This window comes from Nicotiana sylvestris, chromosome 1 (assembly GCF_000393655.2).
Source record: "Nicotiana sylvestris chromosome 1, ASM39365v2, whole genome shotgun sequence".
Taxonomy (NCBI): domain Eukaryota; kingdom Viridiplantae; phylum Streptophyta; class Magnoliopsida; order Solanales; family Solanaceae; genus Nicotiana; species Nicotiana sylvestris.
Window position 1 is genome coordinate 187,246,240 of NC_091057.1, and position 25,923 is coordinate 187,272,162.

The following is a 25,923-nucleotide window of genomic DNA, read 5'->3' on the forward strand; positions in this document are numbered from 1 at the left end:
CCCAACCATTTTAGTGAGTTTTTGCACCTGCAATGGATTTTTCGCAGGTGCAGTCCAAGAGTCGCAGGTGCGGAATCCCTGGGTTGTTTATACAAAATCCGAGAGTTTGAAATTCATATTTCCTAAAACGATTTAGAGCTCGAGTTTTGGTGATATTCAGTGGGTTTTGAATAGAAGATTCATAGATATCGATTTCTAACCTTAATTCACTTGTATATCATTAATCCCTAGCAATTTTTTCAATCTAATCAATGAATTTGGGTGAAAAATCATGAAAATGGGATGAATATTCCCCAAGTAGAAATATGAGGATTTAAGGAGATTTTAACGTCGGATTTTGATGATTCTTGTTCGAGTGAGTCCGTGGGTGAATGGCTGTTTGGAATTTGTAATTTTTATCCGTTTTCGAGACGTGGCCCCGGGGGACTTTTTGGGCACTTTTCTAATTTCGCGTATTAGCTTCGAACTTATTAGCTATTTTGATTCCTTAAAGTGATATTTACATTATGCAATTGAATTGAATAGATTTGGGTCATTCGGAGTCGGATACCCGGGGAAAGAGCGTGGTTTTGAGTTGAGTAGCGCAGTCGAGGTAAGTGACTTGCCTAACTCTGTGTTGGGGACTTCCCCCTTAGGTTGTTTTGACTCCATTTGTTGTTTGGGCACCGTGTACGTGAGGTGACGAGTACGTACACGGGCCATTTGTGCTAAAATTTCATTTTTCTTCACTTGATATGAATCCTCTTACTCTTATTTCACTGTTTAATGTACTATTTGTGTAGTTTAGATTAGGAAGAAGCATGTCTACCTATTCTTACTTGAAATTCTCTTATTTGCTACTATGTGCACTATGTTTAGGTAGTTTTATCCTTATTCTTGCCTGTGATTTTCTTGAACTGTTTAAATAAACTGTATTCGGTATACATGTGCATTGCATATTTAAATTGGGACTACGGACGTATTCCGGGAGCTTTCCCCCTGTACTGCATAGCATATTTACATTCGGACTACGAACGTATTCCGGGAAATTTCCCCCTGTACTGCATTGCATATTTAAATTGGGACTACGGATGTATTCCGGGAGCTTTCCCCCTGTATTGCATCGTTATATTTACCACTATGTGATATGTTGTGCTGAGCTGAGGGCTCCTTCTTGTTGTTTTACTTTCGGATTATTCATTTCTACTGGTTACCTTAGAATTTATATCTTTCTGTACTATTTTTATACTGTTTTACTTATAAAAATCCAGTAGAGCCTTAACCTGACTTCGTCACTACTTGATTGGGGTTAGGCTTGGCACTTACTGGGTACCAATTATGGTGTACTCATGTCCTTTCCCGCACATGTTTTTCATATGCAGATCCAAGTATCAGCACTCTATTTCGTGGCTAGGGGTCCGAGCAGTTGCTTTTAGGAGACCGAAAGGTAATTCTGCCGTGTTCGCAGAGTCCTTCGAGTCACCTTCCACTCCAGACTTAGATAGATTTTTCATGTATTTTCCCTAGCGTTGTATAGAGCCCTTTTGAGATAGAGCTTGTGACTAATGTGATATTCCGGGTTTTGGGAGTTATATTTGTACATGCCGAGCGGCTATGTTATGTTTACTTATGTTTCATTCTCCCTTTACTTTATTTCGATTATTTTTCAGCAAATTTAAACTTATCTAATCGTAGAGGCTAGGTGCCGTTACGATACCTTCCGGAGGGTAAATCGGGTCGTGACTGGGAATAGCTTGTAGCTAACAACTTCCAGCTCTTCCCATTTTATTATTTAATAACCCCTCAAAAAAATAGTATTGTTTTTATTGAATAGTAGGTTGAATGTAGAGTATGTTCCAGTTCAGTTATCTTAATCTAATTTATTATGTATTTTTTTTCTCGACAGCTATTTAGCTCAACCAACATTGTTTTCAATTGACATGAAACTTATGAAGTCAATGCATATAAAAATAGACACTAAAGTATGCTTCATATTTTGGTATCTTTAGGAAAAATACCAAAATAACATTATCAAGCAGTAGAAAATTAAACTTCATTCCTGGCGAATTTTAAAATTGCTAGTATAAGTTTGCAGATTTTGTGTTATGTTTTGATGTACCTTTGTAAATAAATTGAGTATGTAATAATGTGAACGAATTAAAATGGTAGTACTATTACATAGGAGATAGCCTTTGACAAAATGTTTTATTCTTGTATATGGGAAGTAATAGGTGCAGCTTGGAGCACAAAGTATCCTATATTTACGTAGAGTTCGGGGAAAGACCGCAATAAGGAGTATGATGCAGGCAGCCCACCCTCAGTGAGTGATTTCACAGCTCGAATCTATGACCTATAGGTTATCGAAGGCCATTTTACCGTTGCATGAGAAGTAATAGTTGTTGCTTGTTTGTTCAGTTAAACAATAACCAAACTTATTAGTACATTTTTGTAAGTTTAGTTACTTGGAAAACAACTTACGATATATGCAACCAAAGTTGCAAAAACTTCTTGCATATGCGTCTGAAGTTTTTTCTATTCTTTTTAGAAGAAGAAGAACGTGAGCGTTCAAATAGGTCGTCCCGTAAATTTTTTACTCCTTTGACTTTATTTAATTAAATAAGACCATATTTTTCTTGTAGAAATGGAGGAATTCTTTGGGGTGTTATCACTTTTAGCCCGTGCCACAAACTATTTACATTTGATAGCGAAAAAGTATATAAAATTTGTATTATTTGTATATAACATACATAATTTTTAGGGAGAAATTCAATAACAACCATATTTACAAGTGATCAATCTAAAATAACCACAATTTCAAAAGTAATCGAAATTTGATCACTTTTCATGTAAAGATAAATTTGAACTAAAACACTGTTCAAAATCCGAAAAATACTCCAATATAATATACTGGACTTCCAGTATAATATACTAGAGTTCCAGTATAATATGCCGGTCCAACATAATATGCTGTAAGTTCATACACAGGTGCTTCAATCTCCGGTTTATTATGTTGGAACTTTCTGCGTGTTGGAGTTCTAGCATAATATGCTGAAAGTTCACACACAAGTGCACCGATCTCCAGTATATTATAGTGGACCGGTCTTTGTTGCAGCAAAATAATGACTATTTTTTAATAACTTTACAAATGCTGGCTACTTTTGAATGACCAGTCCGAAAACTGGCTAGCCCGTACTATCTTTACTTATTTTTACAGTCATTTTTCCGAACTCCTCCTTTCCAGCTATTTGTCATTTGGGTTCCAACTCACAGTCCATAGGGGTGGAAGGTACAAATTGAGCTGGTCCAATCTCTCTCGATGGGCCCAAGACAATAAAATAGGGGTTTTGACACAGTTACCCACAAAAATAAAATTATTTATCTTTGTCTATTTATTTATTTTTCTACCCATAAACTAATTACGTTTTCTGCCCATAGTAGTTTTTGTGGGAAATTTTTTCTTTATTCTCCAATTTTTTTTTATTTCTATGCTTCTTTTCTTTTTTCCTTTTTTCTTTTCTTTTCTCCTTTTCTTTTTTTCTCATTTTCTTCCTATTTTTTTTCTCTTTTATTCATTTATTTTTGCCCAAATCGTATTATTGTTATTTTTACCACAACTTATTTCACACTCAAATTTCACTCCTTCTTTATTTTTTTATTTTTATTTTTTTCTTTATTTCTTGTTCCTTTTTTAATTCCACGTGATTGCCATGCAAACCTTGATCTCCTTCCCTACAAATATTAGTACATACTCTAACATTAGCAGTAACACCAACCAGTGATGGAGCAAGACAATATAATCTACGGCCACTAAATCTCCATATATACTAGTTAGAATAGAAATGATAGTAAAATATTGGAAAATACAATAAAAATATAAGTAGCAAAAAAGACTTCTAGTACCACATGATACCAATATGTTATACATGTATACCAACAGAGTATATGATTACTCTAGAATATTGCTACAACTATCTGTGACTATACTACTGTACCAAAATATTAAAGGATACAATAAAAGCATGAGAAAATTACATGCTCGCATTGCAAGCTAAATATTCACAAAGCAACTTGCTCATTCCATATACTAACAGGGTATATAGTTGTATGGGTCGTTCCAACAATTGCCTAAAATTATAAAAACTATTACATAATACACATAATCTATATCCATTAGCACAAAAAATTTCTAACACTGCAAATCACGTTCATATAAATAATTTCAGAATAAAATTCACTTAAAAATGCAGCCAAAACAACCAAAAAAATGTTCAAACTACCATATGCTACCAATATGCAGGGGCGGACCCACGTGGAGTCAAGTGGGTTCATATGAACCCGCTTCATCGAAAAATAACACTGTATATTTTTATTATTTTCAGACAAGTAAAGGTATAAATATAATTTTGAACCCACTTGAAACAAGTAAAATGCCTAGCCTGTTGGTAAAGAGGGTTCAAATTTTCCACATGGTCCTGAGTTCGAAACTAACTAATCACATATGACCTCTAATGTTTTTTTTTTGAATCCGCTTGATAAAAATCCTGGGTCCGCCACTGCCAATATGGCATATAACTATACCAACATGGTATACAGTTTTACTGGTTAATTCCCGACAACTATATGACTATACTACTATTACATAACACACATGCATAAAGAGAAAAATAAAAAAATAGTGTACCACATATTAATGTAATAAAGTATTTCAAGATATTGAACTATATTACTATTATTAAAAGAAAATCAAATATTGTACTAATAAATGCAGCTAATACAACCAAAAAATGATTCAACTAGCATATGATACCAATATAGTATATAGCTATACTAATAGGGTATATAGTTGGAACGAATTGTATACCAAAATGGTATGTTTGTATACTATTTGAGTATACAATACAAATTCGTCTTCTTCTCGTGTTCAATTATATTTCAACCCAGACTTCTAAAATCTACTATAAAATCTCCACCAAATTGACTAAAACTTTAGCTACAACCTCCAATCAACTTTCCAGACAAACCCATATAGGATCAGATCAAATTAATTAAAAACTCAAACAAACCAAGTTATGAGTTTCAAGCTTCAAGGTCCTTCAATGGTGGATTTAAATTTTTGTACAATAAATCCCAATTTACCTGGTAAGTGCGAATGAAATGGTTTTTGATTCAACCCAAAAAAGAATCCAAGATTGGTTTTTGGTTCAAATTGTAAGAATGAAATGGGAAAAACAAAATGGATAATAGTTAGGAGTAAGTGCGAGAAAGAAGGATATATGAAAAAGAGCGAGTCGGAATGGGAATGTTCAAAAATGAAAAAAACCAGAACGCTATGCTAACCCTCTCGTGCTAACTTCCTTCCCCAATTCATATTCGGTGTTGTTCTGCTTCTACTTCATTTTAACCGGGTAAATAGTTTGGGCCTGGGCATTAAAGAGTAAATAATTTAAAATTAATGAGTATATAGTAAGATTTTCAAGTAGGTAAATACTTGATTATAATGTAAAGTATCACACAGATATTATTTTTTCTTATTCATGAAACAAAACGACCCTAATTGTGAAGGAGTAATCATAATACTACACTGTATCATTTTGCCAAAGTAATATGTGAGAAATTATTATTAGGATGAAAATTATATATTAATATCTTCGTTTTTATTTCACTTTGAATAACAATTGGGACTGATCCCGCATCGACTCCATTTTATAGCAAACAAAAAAAAGTAATATTCAAAAATCAAAATCCCATAAACCTAACCATGGTAACAAGTTTTGCATAGATTGTTATGTACCTTATGGCTATATAAGGTCACACTTGTCTATAATATTCCTGTATAATAACATTCACCGTAAAGTTCAAATTTTTTCGGAATCGATCTTTTATGGTATGTTATAATATGTCCTTTATAACAACATTTCACTATAATATCCCAAAAATATCGGAACAAACGTGTCTGTTATAGAGGTTTGACTATATTAGAATGGACTACAACCCTTTTTTTCTTTTCTCTTTTTTTGGAATAACTAGTATTAGAACCCGCGCAATACACGAATAATATTAGAAAAATATTAATTATGTCCAACATTAGAAAAATATTAATGAAATATATTTTCTTCTATTTATTTTAATTATTAAAAATTTTGCATATCAGAATGTCATTATATGTCTATAATTTTACTATGTTGCTCATAAAATTTATTATTCAATATTTTTATTTTTGACTTTACTTATTGAGATCCGAGTTATGTAATATTATCCATTGTATGTCGTTGCTTATCACAAATCAAAATTAATTTCTTATAGCAAACTAAAGTAAGTCTTATCTTTCAACCTTTTAAATTGGGACCCGAAAATGAGAGTTGGCATATTTTACTAAATCAGATTTTCCCCAAAGTGCTGAGACGTCGCCTTACGTTAGTGCAATTATCTCAACGGGCCGAGAATACTGTTGAAATGATGAGGATCGCTGCCTTCTATGTAAAGAATCTCTCCCATCACCAGCTTCTTCATCGTCATCGATCATCACCATGTTTATGACCGGCCCGGAAGGAGGACCAATCATCATCGCCACCGGAGATGACTCGGGGGCAACAATCTTTGACCTTTTATTCTTTCCCCGACTGCAGAGGAACGTCTTCTATTTGTTTTTTATCCTCCGACCGGGGACTCCATAAGAAATATTTACACCCGAAACAAACTTGGAGATACCTGTTCGAGTGCTTCATGAAGTGGCCTCGCTGCATCAGCAGGATAGGCCAGAACGTCCTCCTCAAGGACAGCAATAGAGCCCGCAGGTAGACCTAATTCCATGAAAAAAAGTCAGAATGGTTCAACCAAGTTGTTCATATAAAAAATGGAAGCAAGGTAAATTAGAGTTACAATGATGTTTAGCTTTCCACCCATATTTAAGGGCCAGTTCTTTCCACGAACGAGTTTCGGGCGTTTTGACGTTCAAAATCTTCTGAACCTATCGATTCAAACCTTCCACCACCGGTGGGAGTCATCAAATTGATGAAATATGCGAATAGTGAAGAGATTATACGATCATAGAAGAATATCTAGTAAGAGGAATATTATACAAAGAACTTACGAGTGACGTTCCAAGCAACCGGAATGGATGAAGCCGTTTTCGGAATGATGTCGTTTGTGGCCATTGCAACGAATCGTTCCATCTACCCATGGTCGTTGTCATCGTCCATGCTAGACAACAAAGCATGGTGGCCATGCTTGCAAAGGTCTATTATTCCCCCTCGGAAGATTTTGGGGGAATAGAGATTCATCACATGAGCTAAGGTTAGCTCCTCTCCAGTTTCTTGGCACAAGTGTTGGAGGCAGGAGATCTTCCTCCGCACCTAAGAACTTACATGCGCCAAACATACCTGGTAGAGAAGGAAAAACTCCACAATCACGGAATCAAGCTCTCCGTTTAAAGAAAATGCACCCAAAGTAAAGGGATATGTGAAAAAGTATGTAAAACCTTCCTTGGGAAGGGTCACTCGCTTCGATAGATCAGGAGCGATAATTTCCAATTCATTGCAGCGGCAATCCTCCTTCACAGCAGGAATACTAGAAGGACGAATAGAAGAAAAGTACCTACTAACAGCCCATGTACGAGGGTTAGCAGTAGGAAATCTCTCTTCAAAATTCTTCGAAGTACTAAGCCTTCTTAGGATGATGGAATCCACTGTTGGAGGAATGGAATCCTCAGTTTTGTTTTTATTCTTTGTAGAACCACCACGTTTGGAGGAAGAATCTATTGGAAAAGAAGAAGGTAAAGAGTTTGTGTTTGAAGAAAATTAGAAAAAGGATGGAAAACAAGGATGTAAATTAGAAGCTCAAGCAATTGTGAGACGCAAAGGGAAAGAAAGTCGTGCATAAGTAAAATTTTGGCGGCTAAATTCATGGCTATTATTACCTCGATAATCGGAAAAAGCCGTTTGGAATCATGGAATGATGCATGTTTGGGGCATTAAATATGGTGAGACGTGCATCTAATCAGTTGTTAGAGACCTTCAGAGGGAATTATAGTAATTCCAGCCAAAAAGGTATTTCTACTAACTTCACGGTAACACAAAGTTTTGTCATTGAAAAATAGGGGGGGACTATCTGTATAGGGTAAAATATGATAAGACACGTGACTGACTAAAAGGAGGACACGTGGAATCCAAGATGGAATGGCAAAGGACCGAACGCGGCCACTGTGCTTGTCGCCAGAACGAATAACGTTCATAAAAGTGTATTAAATACTCCGCGCCAGGTAGCATTTACTAAGAAATATTTTACAGCATTAAGAGCGGCAGTCCATTACAAAGAATTTGGCATTTACGCTCAACGTTACATCTTCATCAGGAGGGCATGATCCTAGGACCTTTTTTCCTAAGCATAGCTATAAATAGTGAGCTCGGTTACTATTGTAAAAGACACAAATTTTATGGCAAGAACATATACTATATTCTATACAAAGCTTTATGCAATTTCACTTTCTTGCTTTTTGATCTCATCATTATTATGTTCGGAACCGTATTTACCGAATCATCATCTTTGCTATTTCATCTACATTCTAAGGCTAAATATTACGTATTTTTTCGATTATTATATTATTTCAGGATCAAATTAGTTCACTTATCTAATAATTACGTATAAATTCAACTATATTGTATTACAGGAGAACACAGGATTCACAACATTCTCCAAGTAATCTTATGCTACATGGATAACAATAATAATGGGTGCAACTGAATGCTTTGAATTGTAAGTTCATAATATCACATATATCACAAAGCACACGGGTGTCACGTAAAAATAGAAAGTAAGATCGAAATTTACTCGACTATGCTTAAAATCAGTAGTTGATCTACTCCCATCGTTATAATTTATATGTCTTACTTTCTTTTTTAGTTTGTTTAAAAAAGAAAGAGAAAATTCATAAGTTACACTTTAAATGTGTCCAAAAAAACTCAATTACACAGTTAAACTTTGCGAACGTCCAATTACCTCATTATTCTTATTTTTAGTGGAACTAACACCTTCCTACTAGATCCAAAATAAGTTAAGAACTTGTTTTATCAAAAAAGTGTTAATCTTTCTTTAAAACGAATTAATAAGTGAGTTAGGGGGTGAATCCTAGTTGAATTCAATGACTACTAGACCCGAAGATTCAATGTGCAAGTAAAATGAGATTATGTCCACAATATTAAATATGAGCCAATCGTGCCCAATGATTATCAATGAATGTGCTGAAAGATGTGTAGAATAAATGCATGAAATGGCAATAAATGTAACAAAGAAGAATTTATCACCCAAATATTGAATGACTTGGATGAATCTTCTTCCTGACAACAACGTGGATAATGTGAAATGGGAATGAACACGAGATTCTTGGATCTTGTGAATGAAAAAGTATATTAGAACAACGAAATCAGTAGAAAAGACAAGCCTTGTATATTCTTTGTAGTCAGCTTTACAAGTGTGCTCTTCTCAAAAAATCCAAGATCCCGTTTTATTTATAGGGTATATTCTTAGGAAACCTTAAAAAAGTACAACCAGAGAAATATTCATCCGTCCTGCCCTAAACTTATATTACCGTTACTTTTATATGTTCTCTACTCGACCTCAGCATTAACTTTCCTAAATGTGACTCCTCATCACTAAGTCGTGCTCGACTCAAACTTCGACCACGTCCAATACGGCTACTAAATCCAATCCAAAATCCGACCAATACAGAACTGAGGGGTGAAGAGCACACGCTTCATGTCATCTTCCACGTAAGAAAGTCTTTAAATTTCTATTCTTTTCACAAATAAATCGCATTTATAATTGAGATTTGTAAGCATATGAAATTGTTGTGCTCGAAGAAGAGGTAGTGGTAGATTCTGGTGTCTTAATGGGTATGGAGAAATAATAACTGTAGTTAATAGTATAACATCCGATAGGAAATGACACCTATTCAATTTTATCTTTGTTTAACTTCATTTTTACTTCTCCACGCGCATTTTAGACAACAACAACCCAGTATAATCCCACTTAGTGGGGTCTAGGGAGGGTAGTGTGTACGCAGACTTTACCCCTACCCTAGGGTAGAGAGACTTTTTCCAAATAGACCCCGACATCCTTCCCTCCAAGAACTTCCCACCCTGCTCTTGGGGAGACTCGAACTCACAATCTCTCGATTGGAAATGGGGATTGCTTACCATCAGAGCAACCCGAAGGTAGTAAAATTCTTTTCTTTGCCACATCATCTTTTAAGGGGATAAATAATGCATTCTAGAAAGAATAAGGGGGTAAGAGAACACCCCATAAAGTTTGTGTGTGTAACAAAGTTTTTAGACAAGTTTAGACAGTTACTTGTGTATTTTGCTTTTAAAGACGCCGTTTTCTATATTTAGTAATTCTATAACTTCAACGTTTCGGAATAATTTTCTAGCTAGGGCATTTTAGAATATTATACCTATTTTTAGGTTAAGACCACAAGATTTAAAGTGTTTTAAACTTGTTAAACTCTATACTTAGTCAAACTAATAGCCTGTTTGACCAAGTTTCTCAGGAGGCCAGGAGATTTTTTTTTTTCCCAAAAGCATTTTTTTTTCCTAACTTGAGGTGTTTGGCCAAGATTTTTTGGATAAAAAATGTGCTTTCGGGAAGAAGCAGAAGCAGTTTATGAGAAGCAGAAAAAAGTAGCTTCTTCCCAGAAGCAGAAGCAGTTTTGACTTTTTTTCTTACCAAGAAAAAAAAACCCATATCAAAATATAGTATATACCAAAATAACCGTTAAACCTAATACTTAGGATATTAATATATAAATATTTCTTATTATTTTTAGGATAGCTTTCTAATATATAGTGACTTTAGGGGTGAATGCTTTTATATTTGTTGAATGGTTTTATATATTTAACTTATATTAAAAGAATTAAGTACATTTAAGTTTTATTTTCATATTTTACTTAAATAAAATGAATTTTTTTAATTATTTCCTGTAATGACAAATTTTTGAGATTACTTATTTACTTATAATATTAACTATTAGGTAAATCTATTCATGTCCTTATTCGTAATTTGATACTAAAAAGCACTTTCTGAAAAGCTTGGCCAAACACAAATTATTGCTCAAAAGTACTTTTTAGAGTGATTAACCAAACACAAACAACTTCTCCAAAAGTATTTTTTTTCAAAAACACTTTTGAAAAAAAATATTTCTCAAAATAAGCTGATTTCTCCAGCTTGGCCAAACAGGCTATAAGACACATAAATTAAAACAAAGGAAGCCAAATTTTAACCGCGGGAGCAATTGTATATTAAAAAAATTTCGAAAATGATATATATCTGGTAAGTTGAATATGCTCTTAATTTATGACCCTTATGTATCTAAGTGGGCATTTGGACATAAGAATTGTAAAATTCAAAAAAAAAAAAAAACATTTTCAAGTAAAAATGTATTTGAAAATTAGAGGTGTGTTTGGGCATAAATATAATTTTGGGTTGTTTTTGAAGTTTTGTAAGTGATCTGAGTGAAAATTTTAAAAAATAGCTTTTTAGAGTTTTTCAAATTTCCGAAAAATTTTAAAATTCATATTCAAATGAAAATTAAAAATTTATGGTCATACACTGATTTGGAAAATAAGTGAAATTTTTTTCGAAAAAAAGTGAATAATTTCTTATATCCAAACGGGCTTTAAATCTAAATATTAATATCTCCAACTCAGAAAATTGGGAGTAGTGTATATGGGCTTTAACCGGGCCCAAATCATGTGTCTGACCCAGGGGAGACAAGAGGGGTTGCTCTGATGCTAAGCAACCCCACTTCCAATCGAGAGGTTGTGAGTTCGAGTGTCCCCAAGAGCAAAGTGAAAAGTTCTTGGAAGGAAGGATGCTGGGGGTGTATTTGGAAACAGTCTCTCTACCCTAGGATATGGTAAGGTCTGCGTACCCACTAAGTGAGATTATACTGGGTTGTTGTTGACTAGGGGAGCTCTAAATTGGGAATCAGAGAGGATAATTAAAGAGAATATGTGGATGAGTCATATGCCACACCCACAAAGGCTTATCTCTGTCTCTGTGGGTGCACCAACGTACTTAACTGCCAACTTGAAACGAAGCCCACACTTTAGGCGTAGAAGACTCCATGTCCAACCTCAACTTTCCTTATTCCTTAAAAACTAGCAGCCATGGCAGGGACTTTCTACTTGAATTTCCCACTTCAGGGTTCCAGTCAAAACCTTATCTTCCCTTTTCAAGAGGTAATCTTTCTTCTAATTAACTTATTAATTACTCCCTCCGTGTTAATTTACGTGAACCTATTTGATTGGGCACGAATATTAAGAAAAAATGAAACTTTTGGAATTTGTGGTCCTAAACAAGTCAAAAAAAGATTCAAAATATTTGTGTGGTTAAATTGTTACCAAACTTAGAAAGGGTTCATTCTTTTTAGAACGTACCAAAAAGTAAATAGGTTCATGTAAATTAAAACAGAGGGAGTAGTATCTTGATATAGCGTGTGAAAATATGCTACTGAGAATGGGGAACTATTTCGATTTTTTTCTTAAATGGTGGTATTCGGGCCAGCTTGCCCCCACCTGATTTTTCGCCGAAGCTTAGGCATTGGAAGAAATCACTTGTTGGTTTTTGTCTGTGCTGGTATTTTATTAGAGCTCTAGTCTCCAAGGTTTGCACCTGCTTCATTAACCGTTGGGTTACACCCTTGAGTGCTGAGCTATTTCCGGTTTTGTTGTCACCTTCCGGTGACATTATCCGGAATAGTAAGCTGGGGGCGAATGTATCATTAACGCTATGGGTTAATCGAACCCATAACTTTTGACACGGAGCATAAATTTATGTATAAAATCAACTAAAATCACAACAAATAATATATATGAACTCATAGCTTTAAAGGTTGAAACCATAAAGTTTAAATTATGAATCCACCTCTGATAGTAAAACACATGCACTTTGTTCCATCAATTTATCTCCCAATGAATAGTATGTTTCCAAATTAGGAACATAAATTTTGTAGTCTAATCGATTAGGCTTAATGTGCCAGTTCTTTTGAGTATTATATTTGGAAATACCTCTTGATACCTTATTGACATTGTTTTGGACAAAACTAGTACATCAGGATTTTGGTATCTAAGTTTCTAAAATCAAAACAATCAGGTGAATAAAACTGCAGATTTGGTCTTAGTTTGATTGGAGGTGGTTTGAAAATTCTTAATCCGTCCATATTGATTAATTTAACTCATGACTTTATCTTTTCGAAATTGAAAAACCTTGTTTTCCAGTCTTTTCCTTAAAAAAAATTTGGTTGTGTGTGCCAGGAATTTGAATTTGAGACCCATATATGTAGGTTGCTCAAATTGCTTGGAAATTGTTTTGAACTCACATAAATTTTATCGGCTATGTAGCTCAACTTGAAATGTTTCGGAATTTTTTTTTGAAAGATTTTCCCAAACAGATTGTTCAGCCAACCACAATTGGAAAATATGAAAGATTTTGTTTTTCTAAGTTCTAACTATTAAACCACCAAGCTGACAATTGATTGCAGGTTATCGGTATTCTTCAGGTTTGATTGTTAGGACTCAAACCTTAGTTTATGCAAGTAGTTTATCCCATGGACGTGCTCATATAAAGGGACCAAGAGTAGTACAGTTTGTCGCAAAAGGTATATCCATTCTTTGTTTATAATAGGACCTTCTTTCTCTTGTCAGCTTTCATTTTGGGAAGTATATAAATTTTATAGGACCTCATTTTCACCTTCAGCGCAACCTGTGGCTGAGGAACTTGTAGAGGAAAAATTAAGGGATCCCCAAACAAGCGGTGACTCTATACGTCAGCGCTTCCTTGACTTTTATGCTGCCCGAGGTCACAAGGTTCTTCCAAGTGCTTCTCTTGTCCCGGATGATCCGACAGTTCTACTGACAATTGCAGGAATGCTTCAGTTCAAGCCTATATTCCTTGGAAAGGTTCTACATGGGATTCCCCAACTTTAAAGTCTTCGTTTACTTCTAGTAACATCTGATTGGTGAAAAGTCATTGGTTTGAAAATTAAATGTACTTTATCAGCATTGAAGAAATCAAATTCTCCATATGTTGGACAAAACTTTCTAGGACATCGAGCAAATATGTCTATGACAGACATATGCTTGTGTTTAGAGTTCTTTTTTACCATTGCTTGATCATCGAAATTGCAAATCGCAAGCATTCTAGTTCTTTTTGTTTATGTTTTTTTTTTCCGGAAGCATTCTAGTTCTTTTTCCCTATGTTGCTCGGACTTTCCGAAATTGTCGATAGGTGCGTGCCGGATCCTCCAAAACTAGTGCATTTTTGGAGTAGTAGTGCAGTTTTGGAGTATCCGACATGGATGCTGCAGCTGTTTTGGAGAGCCCGCGCAACATAGCTTTTTCCACTCACAAATCTTCAAAAAAATGACAGCCGTCCAGCCAAAGTTTCAAACCTTCTTCTACAAGAAGTATTGCAATTTTTCTTTTTTTTGGCAAAAGTTGTCAAATAGCTATTTAAGTCAGAAGGCACTTTTGAAAGCTAAAAGACATAATCTAATAATAAAATGCATGGAATCACTTTCTGAGCATGACATGGGCTGGATCTGAACAGTAAATTGACATCCATATCTTGATTATTCTTGTTTATATTTGCAAGTGTCTTGTTTCGCTTGAAATGCTTTAAACAGAAGAAACCTTCTATTCCATCCATTTCAAATTGAGTCCCGTGTTTGATTTTATGAGGTCAGACTGAACTTTTTGTTGGTATTAATTATATTATCTTTTTGTCTTTTGAAAAGTAAATGAGAGGAATAATATTCTACATGAAAATATGAATTTTCAAGAAAAATCTATATGAAAATATAGCATTTTGTACCTCTATTACTATCTCACCTGGGAAACATAAAAAAATAGGTTTCTTACAAACTAAAAGATCCGCCAAAATTATGTGATTCTCTTTCCTTGTTTTACTGTTGGTGCTGATATCAAGCTGATGGAATTGTGTGAATACCTCTATTCGACATAAAGAAATTCTGGTTTACTTTATTCAGGTACCGAGGGAAGTGCCTAGCGCAGCTACTTCTCAGAAATGCATCCGGACAAATGATATTGAGAATGTGGGTCGAACATCCCGACATCAGACATTCTTTGAGATGCTTGGAAATTTTAGTTTTGGAGATTATTTTAAAAAAGAAGCTATTAAGTGGGCATGGGAGCTCTCCACCTCAGAGTAAGATAAGTTGTGTTTATGCAGTCTCATTATCAACTACTTTGTATGCTATTTGATAGAAGTATGATGATACATGTTCCCAAGGAGGAAACTATTGTGGCAGCATAATTTCTGTTTATATAGACCCCTTCTCAAAAATGAGAAGATTAGAATGCCTTAAATGGAGACAAAAGCATCTAAAAAAGTTATTATATAATGGTTTCAGGCATATAATTAAGGACACAAATGAACTTGGCTATTTGTTAACAATTTTGTTGGTTCAAATAGAAACCCTTTAACAACCAGTTGAAAAGTGTCATTATCCTATGGTTAATACTATTTTTAGAGACAAATTTTCAATCATATTTTTCAATCTTCTTGCTGGTGCATCTGATAAAATACCAAACATTTGCATCCATATATGCAAACATATGCATAGTTTTTCCAACTTTTGTTCTTTGCATTGAAAGGAACTGACTGTCAAATAGTCTTTGCTTGCAGATATGGACTCCCAGCTGATAAATTATGGATTAGTGTTTACCAAGATGATGATGAAACTTTTGCACTATGGCATGATGAGGTACATCACTTAAAGATTTGTCTGATGCATTATATCTTTAGTGTAGTGGTAACATCAATCCTCATGCAATTAACTAGATTTGCATGGTAAAGATCGGGTAAATAAATGATGGAGGACGACCTTTCATTTAGACTGAACAGAGGTGTACTGTGGTCATTCAAAGATGCCTAAAGAACTTCATTGCTTTCGAGTGAAGAGAAGTGTATCAGACAAACAATACTGTATTTAGGGTCCTGAAATATGCATGATGTGTTCATATTGTGAACTACCAATGTATCCTCAAGCTTAGATGAATTTCAAGGCTGAACACCGTGCTTTCTCCATGATGGCTTAGGTTCCACGGGGATAACTCAATTAATGACTTAGAAGAACACATTTTTTAATAATTTAGAAGAACACGTTTATTGTTCAACTACCTTCTTAACTCAAAGGAACCTCTTCTCTGTTGGATTCCTGTGTGCTGCCAAATACGAGAAGTCTATGCAACCAAGTTTTAACGATAACTGCATTTATTTCGACAATTGATCTTGAATGGGATATCTTTGATGCTATCTTGGTCTTACCTTCAGTTGTTTACAGGTAGTACTCTACTATGGGAACCCAGGCAGAGGTGCTAACACAGTTATCCTTGTTTCATGCTGCAGATAGGTGTTCCTAAAGAGCGAATAATAAGACTCGGAGAAGATGACAACTTCTGGACAAGTGGAGCTACTGGTCCGTGTGGTCCATGCTCTGAAATTTATTACGATTTTCATCCCGGGAGGGGCACTTCCAATGTTGTAAGTATTAGACATTTAACATGCCTTTTTCCCTTTTTATTTTCAGTTTATCACTTGGTCATTGCTCAGGTGAGGTGGTCTCATAGTTTCATACATTCTTTCTGTTTTGCTTTTTATTTGCTCCTCTTCGTTTTATCTAATACTGTGGTCTAAAATATCAGGATCTTGGAGATGATACAAGATTTATAGAGTTCTACAACCTTGTTTTTATGCAATACAATAAGAAGGATGATGGTTCACTTGAGCCTTTAAAGCAAAAGAATATAGATACTGGACTTGGTTTAGAGCGTATGGCCAGGATTCTGCAGAAGGTAATTGTGAGACAACAACATATCTGAGTCAGTGTAGGAATAAATTAGGTATCGGATCTCTCTTTTTTTTTTGCCTCTGGATTTGGTGGCAAAAAAAACCTCCCAGTTTAGGATTTATGATACTTTCGATTCATACATTGTGATTGTTCAACATCGTTTACTTAGAGATTCTCTTCATTTTCACAGGTCCCCAACAATTACGAAACCGACTTAATATTTCCCATCATAGAGAAGGCTGCAGAATTGGCAAATGTCTCATATGCTCTTGCAGATGATTCTACAAAAACAAAGCTTAAGGTGCGTTACAACTGAAAGATTGTGAGATATATTTATATTGGTCGTTTTGTTTGTGAACTGATTTACCTTCTAATGTGTTGAAAGCCTTCTAATTCTGATAAATCCAGATAATTGGAGATCATATGCGTGCAGTTGTTTATCTGATATCTGATGGTGTCAACCCATCAAATATTGGGAGGGGGTATGTGGTACGTCGCCTCATTAGAAGGGTTGTTCGAACAGGCAGGTTACTTGGTGTAAAGGGAGATGGGATGGGTGATCTTCAAGGAGCATTTTTGCCGATACTTGCTAAAAAGGTGATTCAACTAAGCACCAATATAGATGCTGATGTGAAAACCAGAGCATCCCGCATACTTGAGGAATTGAAAAGAGAGGAGCTTCGTTTTGTTTTGACTCTAGAAAGGGGAGAAAAACTTCTTGACCAGATGCTGGCAGATGCATTATTAAATGCCCAGGGAACTGAGACTGCACCTTGTCTGTCGGGGAAGGATGCATTCGTATTGTATGACACCTATGGATTTCCAGTGGAGATAACAAACGAAGTTGCTGAAGAACGTGGAATCAGTATAGATATGAATAGCTTTGACATAGAAATGGAGAAGCAAAGACAGCTATCTCAGGCTGCACATGATACTGTTAAACTAGGAGTTGAAAATGGTGCAAACCTTGCTGAAGATATTCCTGATACTGAGTTTCTTGGCTACAATACTCTCCGTTCCAAGGCAGTGGTTGAGGGTTTGTTGGTAAATGGTAGTCCTGTAGCACAAGTCTCCAAAGGAAGTGAAGTGGAAATTTTGCTGAACAGGACTCCATTTTATGCTGAGTCAGGAGGCCAAATTGGGGATAACGGTTTTTTATATATGATGGAGGCTGAAAATGAACAGCCAGCCATTGTAGAGATAAAAGACGTCCAAAAATCTATGGGTAATATATTCGTTCACAAAGGGACAATTACAGAAGGTATGATAGAGGTCGGCCGAGAAGTAGAAGCGGCTGTTGATCCAAACTTGAGGCAACGGGCTAAGGTATTATGTTGTATATTCTAGAAAATGAATGGATATGCATCATTTTCAGGAAAGAAAAAATGATTGATGTAAGATTCTGTAGTAGCTGGGCTTCCTGAATCATCTGTTTAGCCTTCCCATTGCATTTCAATATTTGCTGATTTAAACATTTGTCTCCAGAATTTTTTTGGTCTAATCGAAGTTTATCAACTCCAATTTTGTGCTTCGTTTCAGGTTCACCATACAGCTACTCATTTACTTCAATCAGCACTCAAAAGAGTAATTGGTCAGGAAACATCTCAAGCAGGATCGTTGGTTGCTTTTGATCGTCTTAGATTTGACTTCAACTTCCATCGGCCTCTTCAAGACAAGGAACTTGTTGAAATTGAAGGTTTGATCAACCAATGGATTGGCGATGCCGCGATTCTGGAAACGAAAGTCATGTCTCTGACTGATGCAAAAAGAGATGGGGCAATCGCAATGTTTGGAGAAAAATATGGAGAACAGGTGCTTATGCTTATCAATTTTACTTTAAGAATGCGATGATTATAGAGCAGGGGAGATTTTTCTGGCTGCTACCTTATTGTTACTTTAAAGCTCATTCGAGTGACTAACAGCCCTTCTCTTTTTTGAGTATTTGAAACATAGAGATTAAACTGTACATCTGTCCATTTCGAGGATTAAGTCTGACAATGAGATTTTACCATGTATTAAAGTTCAAATTGTTTGATTTGGTCTTCCCTAATGAAAACCTATATAGGTACGTGTAGTCGAGGTTCCTGGCGTATCAATGGAATTATGTGGTGGCACCCATGTAAGCAATACTGCTGAGATACGTGGATTCAAAATCATATCTGAACAGGGCATTGCATCAGGAGTTAGGCGAATTGAAGCTGTAGCTGGAGATGCTTTCATTGAATATGTCCTTACGAGAGATAACTACATGAAGCAGCTATGCTCCACTCTCAAAGTAAGGTTTTATGGACACCTTTTCAGTGGAAATTTTCAACATTTTTGTTGTTCAACATGTTATTGGACAATATTAGAAAAAAATTGTGTGGGGAGATTATTTATTTGATAATATTTTTTTTGTAACTTCTGTATTTTGTAAATTATTATTATATTATGATTCTGAAACAGTATTTTAAGTTGATTTTTGAAACCAAACACTTTTTTTCATCAAGTTGGTTTCGGTTTTTGAAAAGAGGTTTTGAAATTTTGCTAAACCAATTGGCAATTTTAAAAATTTCCTGAACAGGTCACTGATTGTACATCTAAATGCTCGAACAGCAGCATAAACTCTCTTTTACTTTTTATTAATTCTATGGTACTGAAGTGAAATCATACTTTTTGAAGGTAAAAGCTGAAGAAGTAACTGGCAGGGTAGGCGGACTTTTGGAAGAACTACGATTGACAAGAAATGAAGTTTCGGCTGCTCGGGCAAAAGCAGCAATCTATAAGGCATCAACACTTTCTAGCAGAGCATCTACCATTGGAACTTCAAAAAATATTAGGTATATTCATTGTCCTTGTAAAGAAAATCTCAGTATACAATTTTTCCAATTAAACTACCTGTTATATTGGCTTCTTTTATTCCTTTGTATATCTTGAAAGTGGTAGTCTGTAGAGTAATATCTCAAACAAAGGACGCATAACAAAGTCTGCGATTCTATCCAGTGAATCAGCACATATATACACATGGAACTAATTTTTCTGAGTCAGTAATATGGTCCTACTCCTTGCATTGCAAAAGAAGTAGATGAAGTGTACACTGCTGCTTAATGTTTTTGTTTATGTGCTTAAAAGTCGTGAATAAGTTACAACACTTTGATACATCTAACTTGTTACCATTATTGTTTTCTAGGCTCCTAGTTGAGTCCATGGATGATGTCGATGCTGATTCACTCAAGAGTGCGGCAGAATATCTTGTAGATTTGTTGAAAGATCCGGCAGCTGTGGTTCTAGGATCATGCCCAGGAGATGGAAAAGTTAGCCTTGTCGTTGCATTAACCCCTGGAGTTGTTGATCTTGGAATTAAAGCTGGTGACATTATAAAGCCTCTAGCTAAATCATGTGGTGGTGGAGGGGGTGGTCGACCTAATTTTGCTCAGGCAGGTGGGAGGAAACCAGAGAACTTGTTAGGTGCACTTGAAGAAGCTCGAGAACAGCTTAAAAAGCTGCTTGAAAAGTGATATCTGATGGTAGCAGCATGAGTTTTCAGTTGCTGAAGCATAAGTGGAAGTCATTATGTATCGATCTTTGGAGTGAGTACCTCTCGCCACTTGCAAAAGAATATGGATGCAAGTGCATATGCTTCCATCACAACATTACACAGGCATCTAGTTCAAGACTCTCTATCTTTCCTTTCTTTCATTTGTTCTTAGTCTTTTTTTAAAAAAATTCTGTGGATAGAGTATTAGCTGCTCTAGGTAGGAAAGAAGAGGAGGGTGGGAGTGTTGTAAATGCGTTCTTATACAGCATCAAGTGAAACATCATGTTACCTTGTTACAAATGAATTTAGGAAACATGATGCAACTATCATTTATACTAATGAATTGAATTCGTCTCTACCTTGGAAGTCCATTGCTACTCAAATCTGCGCAAGTGTAAAAGATGTTGCTACGTAAAACTGTCAGCAATAGTTGCGTAACTCAGCATATGCTTTAGGGGTTCGATTGAACCTAGTATTTTTGACACGAAATATATATAAATTCATAATTTCTAAAGTAGAGTTAGCTCAATCAAGTTTAAATCTTGGACTTGCCTTTGATGTGTTGTGATACTAAGCATCAAAATGACTCAGCATCTGAAGAGCTTGAGTTCCATATTCCTCCAATTTAACACAGTATCTCCTAAAAAATCAGATTTGATTCGTTTGCCGATCCATCATGATTTCCTAGAGAATATATTACAGTGTTTCATATTCGTAATTAGTTGATACAACTAAATGGTGGTGGGCTGGTGGCACTAGCCGTTGAAGCTCGACAGCAAAGAGAGCCCTCTGTGCCAGTTTGTGTAGTTCATTAAAGAGACATACCTGCAACTAGTAACTGTTTTTTCCTGAGAACCAGCTAAACTGAATCTTGGATGCTGGAATAAATCCTAGTAGTAGCTATTATTTATTTCCAGAGCCATGTGACAATATTAGATTGAATATGTTTTATGTATATATGTATTTGACTTCCGGTGGCTTCTTTAATGGATTTTGTGTATATACATGGCCCTTAATTGGTCAACCCCTGGCTTCTTGAACTCTGGTAATTTTCTGATTTTTTTTTCTGTTATTAAGGTAAAAAGTCAAAAAGTTACTTAAAACAAGAGGCTTTGGTATAAGAAGATGACGCCATTCGTCAAGGTAGGCTGCTTGATCCAATGAGGACGGTGAAATATATGTTGCTGTTATGCGCACAAAGAATAAGAATGTTTGGGACGCTGAAATTGCTCTTGGTTTGGTGTTTGAACTAGAAAACATTTTGGTATTGTTGTGTTCTACGCACAGGCGGATCTAGGTTTTTTTACTACATAAGTGCACTATTAAAAAGACAGAAAAAAATGTACTAAGTGAAAAATAATTACCCAATTTCTCTTGATAAATAACTCAACCTTCAAACAAGTCTGCCTTTGAGAGCCTTTCCGTTGGTTCCCTTCGTCGGCGTCATTGAACCTCGTTAGCATTTCGAAAAGAATTGGAGGCTCAAAACGAATGGTCAAAGGAATTGATGATTCGTGTTTTGTCTCCGATCTTCGCCCCTGGGCATGGATTCTTCTTTGATTGAAGGAACGGGACATAAGAGAACCAGAACCATATCCTTCACATGCATTATTCAACCTTCTTCGAGCATGGGTATCAACAGTTAATTGTTTAAGTGTAATATGGATTGAGTTATTTGGATATTAGCATGTAAGTCTCAGTTGGTCTGAACAAAGTTGAGGGATTTCTACTAAAAGATTCCAACAATTTCATAATTAAGATGAGTTTTTTTTCTTTTAGTCAAACTCCATTAACTGTGAGTTGTAGCATTACTTTCTTTTTCCCAGTTCTTATTGATGTAGTGCAGCATGGAATTCACTCAGGTTTATCTGATTTCATGGAATCTTTTTGTCTGAATGTTGTACTACTCCTTCCGGTCCATCCTTCGGCACACCCCTTAAGAAAATACTATTCTTCATCCTTCGGAAAAATCATGAAATTAAAATATCAGAAACATTGCAAACAGACACCTTGACATGTTAATGGGCAGTAATTGAATATTAAAGAATTACTGTAAGTCAGAAATCTCCAGTTGGGTATGAACATGTCAGTGGGCAGTAATGGAATATTCATTTGTCACTTTGTTAACATATTATGAATTCGTTTATATATATGCACACAATTTATTCATGAGAATTTTTTCGTACACTATCCAGTTAAATACAACTACAATAATATACAACTTAAATACAAAATTTATACAATATGTCTTTTGTATATTTTGTATCTGATTTATACATAGTAAAAACAAATTTCATACAACTAATTATATATTATACAACTTATCTACAATTTTGATACATTATTTCTACTCAGTTATATACAACTACAATATCATACAACTTAAATATAATTTTTATACAATGTTATTCAACTTTCATACAATAGTTAAATAAATAAAAGAAAAATATATAACAACGGAATACAATTTTTCTATAATTTTTCTACAATTTCGTAAATATAATGTATATCATGTCTTTTTTTTTTTTTTCTTCTTCTTCTTCTTCTTCTTCTTCTTTGAGTTTCAATTTGAAATTCAGCCAAAACCAAATCTAATCTTCACCAAAACCTCTCAAAATTGAGATATAAACTCCAAATCATATTCCCAATTATTTGCAATAATACCCAATCCAAACAAATAATGATTTTTGAAAACCCAAATTCGAATTCAAAGCTTCAAAGCTTTTTAATGGCTGTCAATGGTGAAATTGCTGCTCTCTTTTCCTTTGCTTTATATTACTGAAATTAGGGATTGGGATATAGAGAGACGTAGAGAGAATTCTCAATTCTTTGCAACAACATCCAATTCAAACAAATAATATTTTTTGAAAACCCAAATTCGAATTCAAAGCTTCAAAGCTTTTTAATGGTTGTCAATGGTGGAATCGCGGGTGGGTGCAAGATACGTGGGGAGGGGAGTGGGATGTGGAGAGAGAAACGTGGGGGAGTGGAAGATATGTTAGAGTAATTTTAGGACACTAATTATTATCATTAATTCCCTTAAAATGTATATAAATAGTAATTGGGTATATAAAATGTAATTATGGTAAAACTTGAGTAGGGAGGGTAATATAGTTTCATATAGTGTATAGGAACGTAAAAAATTCCTTAATTTTATACTCCCTCCAGTCCAAAATAAGTGATTTTTTGGTTGTTTTACACATATCAAGAAATTCACCTTTTAACATTATTTAGCACTGAAATTGACCATATTAACCTTTGCTATGTCTTCACATAAACACTTCTAACATATTTTCCAATATTATTTATTTCAAGGGCAATGTAGGAAAAAAAATAATTCATTCATTCTCGAATTCTGAAAAAATCAGTTATTTTGGGCCACAAAAAAAGCCAAAAAATTATTTATTGTGGACTGGAGGGAGTACTAATTTTAAAAAATATATACTTAAAATATTAAATTTTACGGAGAGATCCATTCACGTGCCCCATTGTCTCCCTTAAAAGATCCAATGGTTCTATGGGTGGAAGGAGCCGAGCAAAGGTACAACTGTCTTTGTATGACTTATAAGTCACAGGGTTCGAACTGTAAAATCAGTCACTGAGATTTGTGTTAGGGTAGGTTGCCTACATCACACATCCTTAGGATGCGATCTTTCCTTGATCCCGTGAACGCATGATACTTCGTGCATTGGACTACGCTTTATGTTCTATGAGTGGATTTAGCTTATGTACACGGACAATATATAATTTATTTACACAATTAGTGTAGTTTAATATGTTGTAGTTGATGACATATCATATTTTCATGTTACTAATCCAACTTTTTTTTACGAGCAATTAACTTGTAATTGTATTTTAATTGAACCTAATAATGTATAAGTTAGCAAAGACGTATCCAAGTTGAGGGATATGGGTTTACATAAACCCATACTCCTCTCTAAATCAAGTATAATAATGGTATATTTCCTCAAAATTACTTAAATATATATGCGTGAACCCATGCTCAAAGATTATTATGGTGCAATTATAATTGGGTGCACCCCTACAAGTAAAATTGGCAGTTCAAATCTCACTCTAAACGGTCTTGTTTTTGGCACGAAGTATATATATATATATGTGTGTGTGTGTGTATATATATATATGTGTGTGTGTGTGTGCGCGCGCATGCGTGTGTGTGTATATATATATGTGTGTGTGAATTACTAAAATTTCAAAAAGAATATAATTTGAACTTATAATTTTAAAAGTGTTGTTGGTCATGGTAAGAGACTACAATTAAATTAGTCAAATATAAATTCTAGATCCAGCTCTTCATATATAATAGTGCACTCATCCTCTTGAGATCCTAGATCCGCCTCAAGTTAGGCTACATTGTGGGTGTATAAAAAGTAAATCTTTTATGTTTATTTTGGATTTGTTTCATTAGTAACTTTTCAATAGTCCAGTAATTATCAAGTCAAGGTATGAACAGCCAGGCAGAGGATTTAGACTTTAAGAAGATAACATAAAGGATCTAGCTGGCTTTAGCTTGGTTTTAATTTGAAAGCCATTAATTTGGTGACCCATCCAATTCATGAATGCGTCGTCCATTTTTGGATTCTTTCTTGCCTTGTTTTTGTCTTGTTTCTTCATGCCAACCAACTTGGTTACATGTGCATTCAAGAATTGTGAGTTTTAAGTATGTCTAAACAAATTTAAATTGATTTAAGCTTGGAATTTCTTTTAAAAAAGGGACATCACTTTAGGGGGTTTTCATTCTTCAAAAGAATGTAACCAAAGAACAAGAAAGGGGTCCAAAATCAAGCTGTGTTCCATAATGTTGGTGTTCCTATCTGTACACGTAATCATTTATTCTCTTCTTCACAAACCTTTCCATTAGCCTTCTTGTTCTTAGCTTTCATCTTTCAAATATCTCCTAGTTACGAAAAGAATGCTTGTTAATTTTTTGTGGATGCAAGTAATCTAACATGACAAAGTGTGTACGCAGACCTTACCCCTACCCTGGGGTAGAGAGGCTGTTTCCAAAATAGACTCCGACATCCTTCCCTCTAAGAACTTCCAACCTTGCTCTTGGGAGACTCGAACTCACAACCTCTTGGTTGGAAGTGGAGGTTGCTTACCATCAGAGCAAGAGCAACCCCTCTTGCTCATGACAAAGAAAGTCGTCATGACACGTAAATGTGGACATTTTTTCTCACTTTGAGGGGGAAACGCGCAAATACATAAAGTGCACAAAGACCCCTAATTGCTTGCCCAAATTTCAATCCTTAGATTTTATTCGTGGTTAATCTTGCAGCTTTTCTAAACTAGAGAATAGATACTTTCAATCGACGATATATGGGTCATACTTAAAATGTATTTCAAAATTGTAGACGAAAGTCGGCATTAAATAGAGCCATTCAATTTTATATAATATAGTGGTAACTTTTTTGCATATATACTTAATAAAAGAAAAGATCGCGCGCAAGAAGTACGCATAGTAAACCTACAATACAACAATAACAATGTTGCTACAATTCTGAGCAAATTGCGATCGAACATATAAATCCTCACTCTATGTCGC

At 35.0% G+C, this 25,923-nt stretch overlaps 1 protein-coding gene across 3 annotated transcripts; it reads left to right on the forward strand.

The window, feature by feature from the left end:
* Positions 1-11,986: 11,986 nt before the first annotated feature.
* Positions 11,987-20,718, forward strand: LOC104219178 (alanine--tRNA ligase, chloroplastic/mitochondrial). Of its 3 annotated transcripts, none has more exons than XM_009769814.2 (13): positions 11,987-12,212; positions 13,532-13,630; positions 13,729-13,931; positions 15,020-15,198; positions 15,679-15,757; positions 16,402-16,536; positions 16,698-16,847; positions 17,034-17,144; positions 17,252-18,169; positions 18,383-18,655; positions 18,909-19,118; positions 19,505-19,662; positions 20,013-20,718. In XM_009769814.2, the coding sequence occupies exons 1-13, from the start codon at positions 12,098-12,100 to the stop codon at positions 20,338-20,340; spliced, it is 2,958 nt and encodes a 985-aa protein (XP_009768116.1). In that variant the 5' UTR covers positions 11,987-12,097; the 3' UTR covers positions 20,341-20,718. The 3 variants fall into 3 exon arrangements, with proteins under 3 accessions (XP_009768116.1, XP_009768115.1, XP_070028562.1); XM_009769813.2 differs by having other exon boundaries at positions 11,988-12,212; positions 13,514-13,630; XM_070172461.1 differs by lacking the exon at positions 11,987-12,212 and having other exon boundaries at positions 13,528-13,630; positions 13,709-13,931.
* Positions 20,719-25,923: the final 5,205 nt, after the last annotated feature.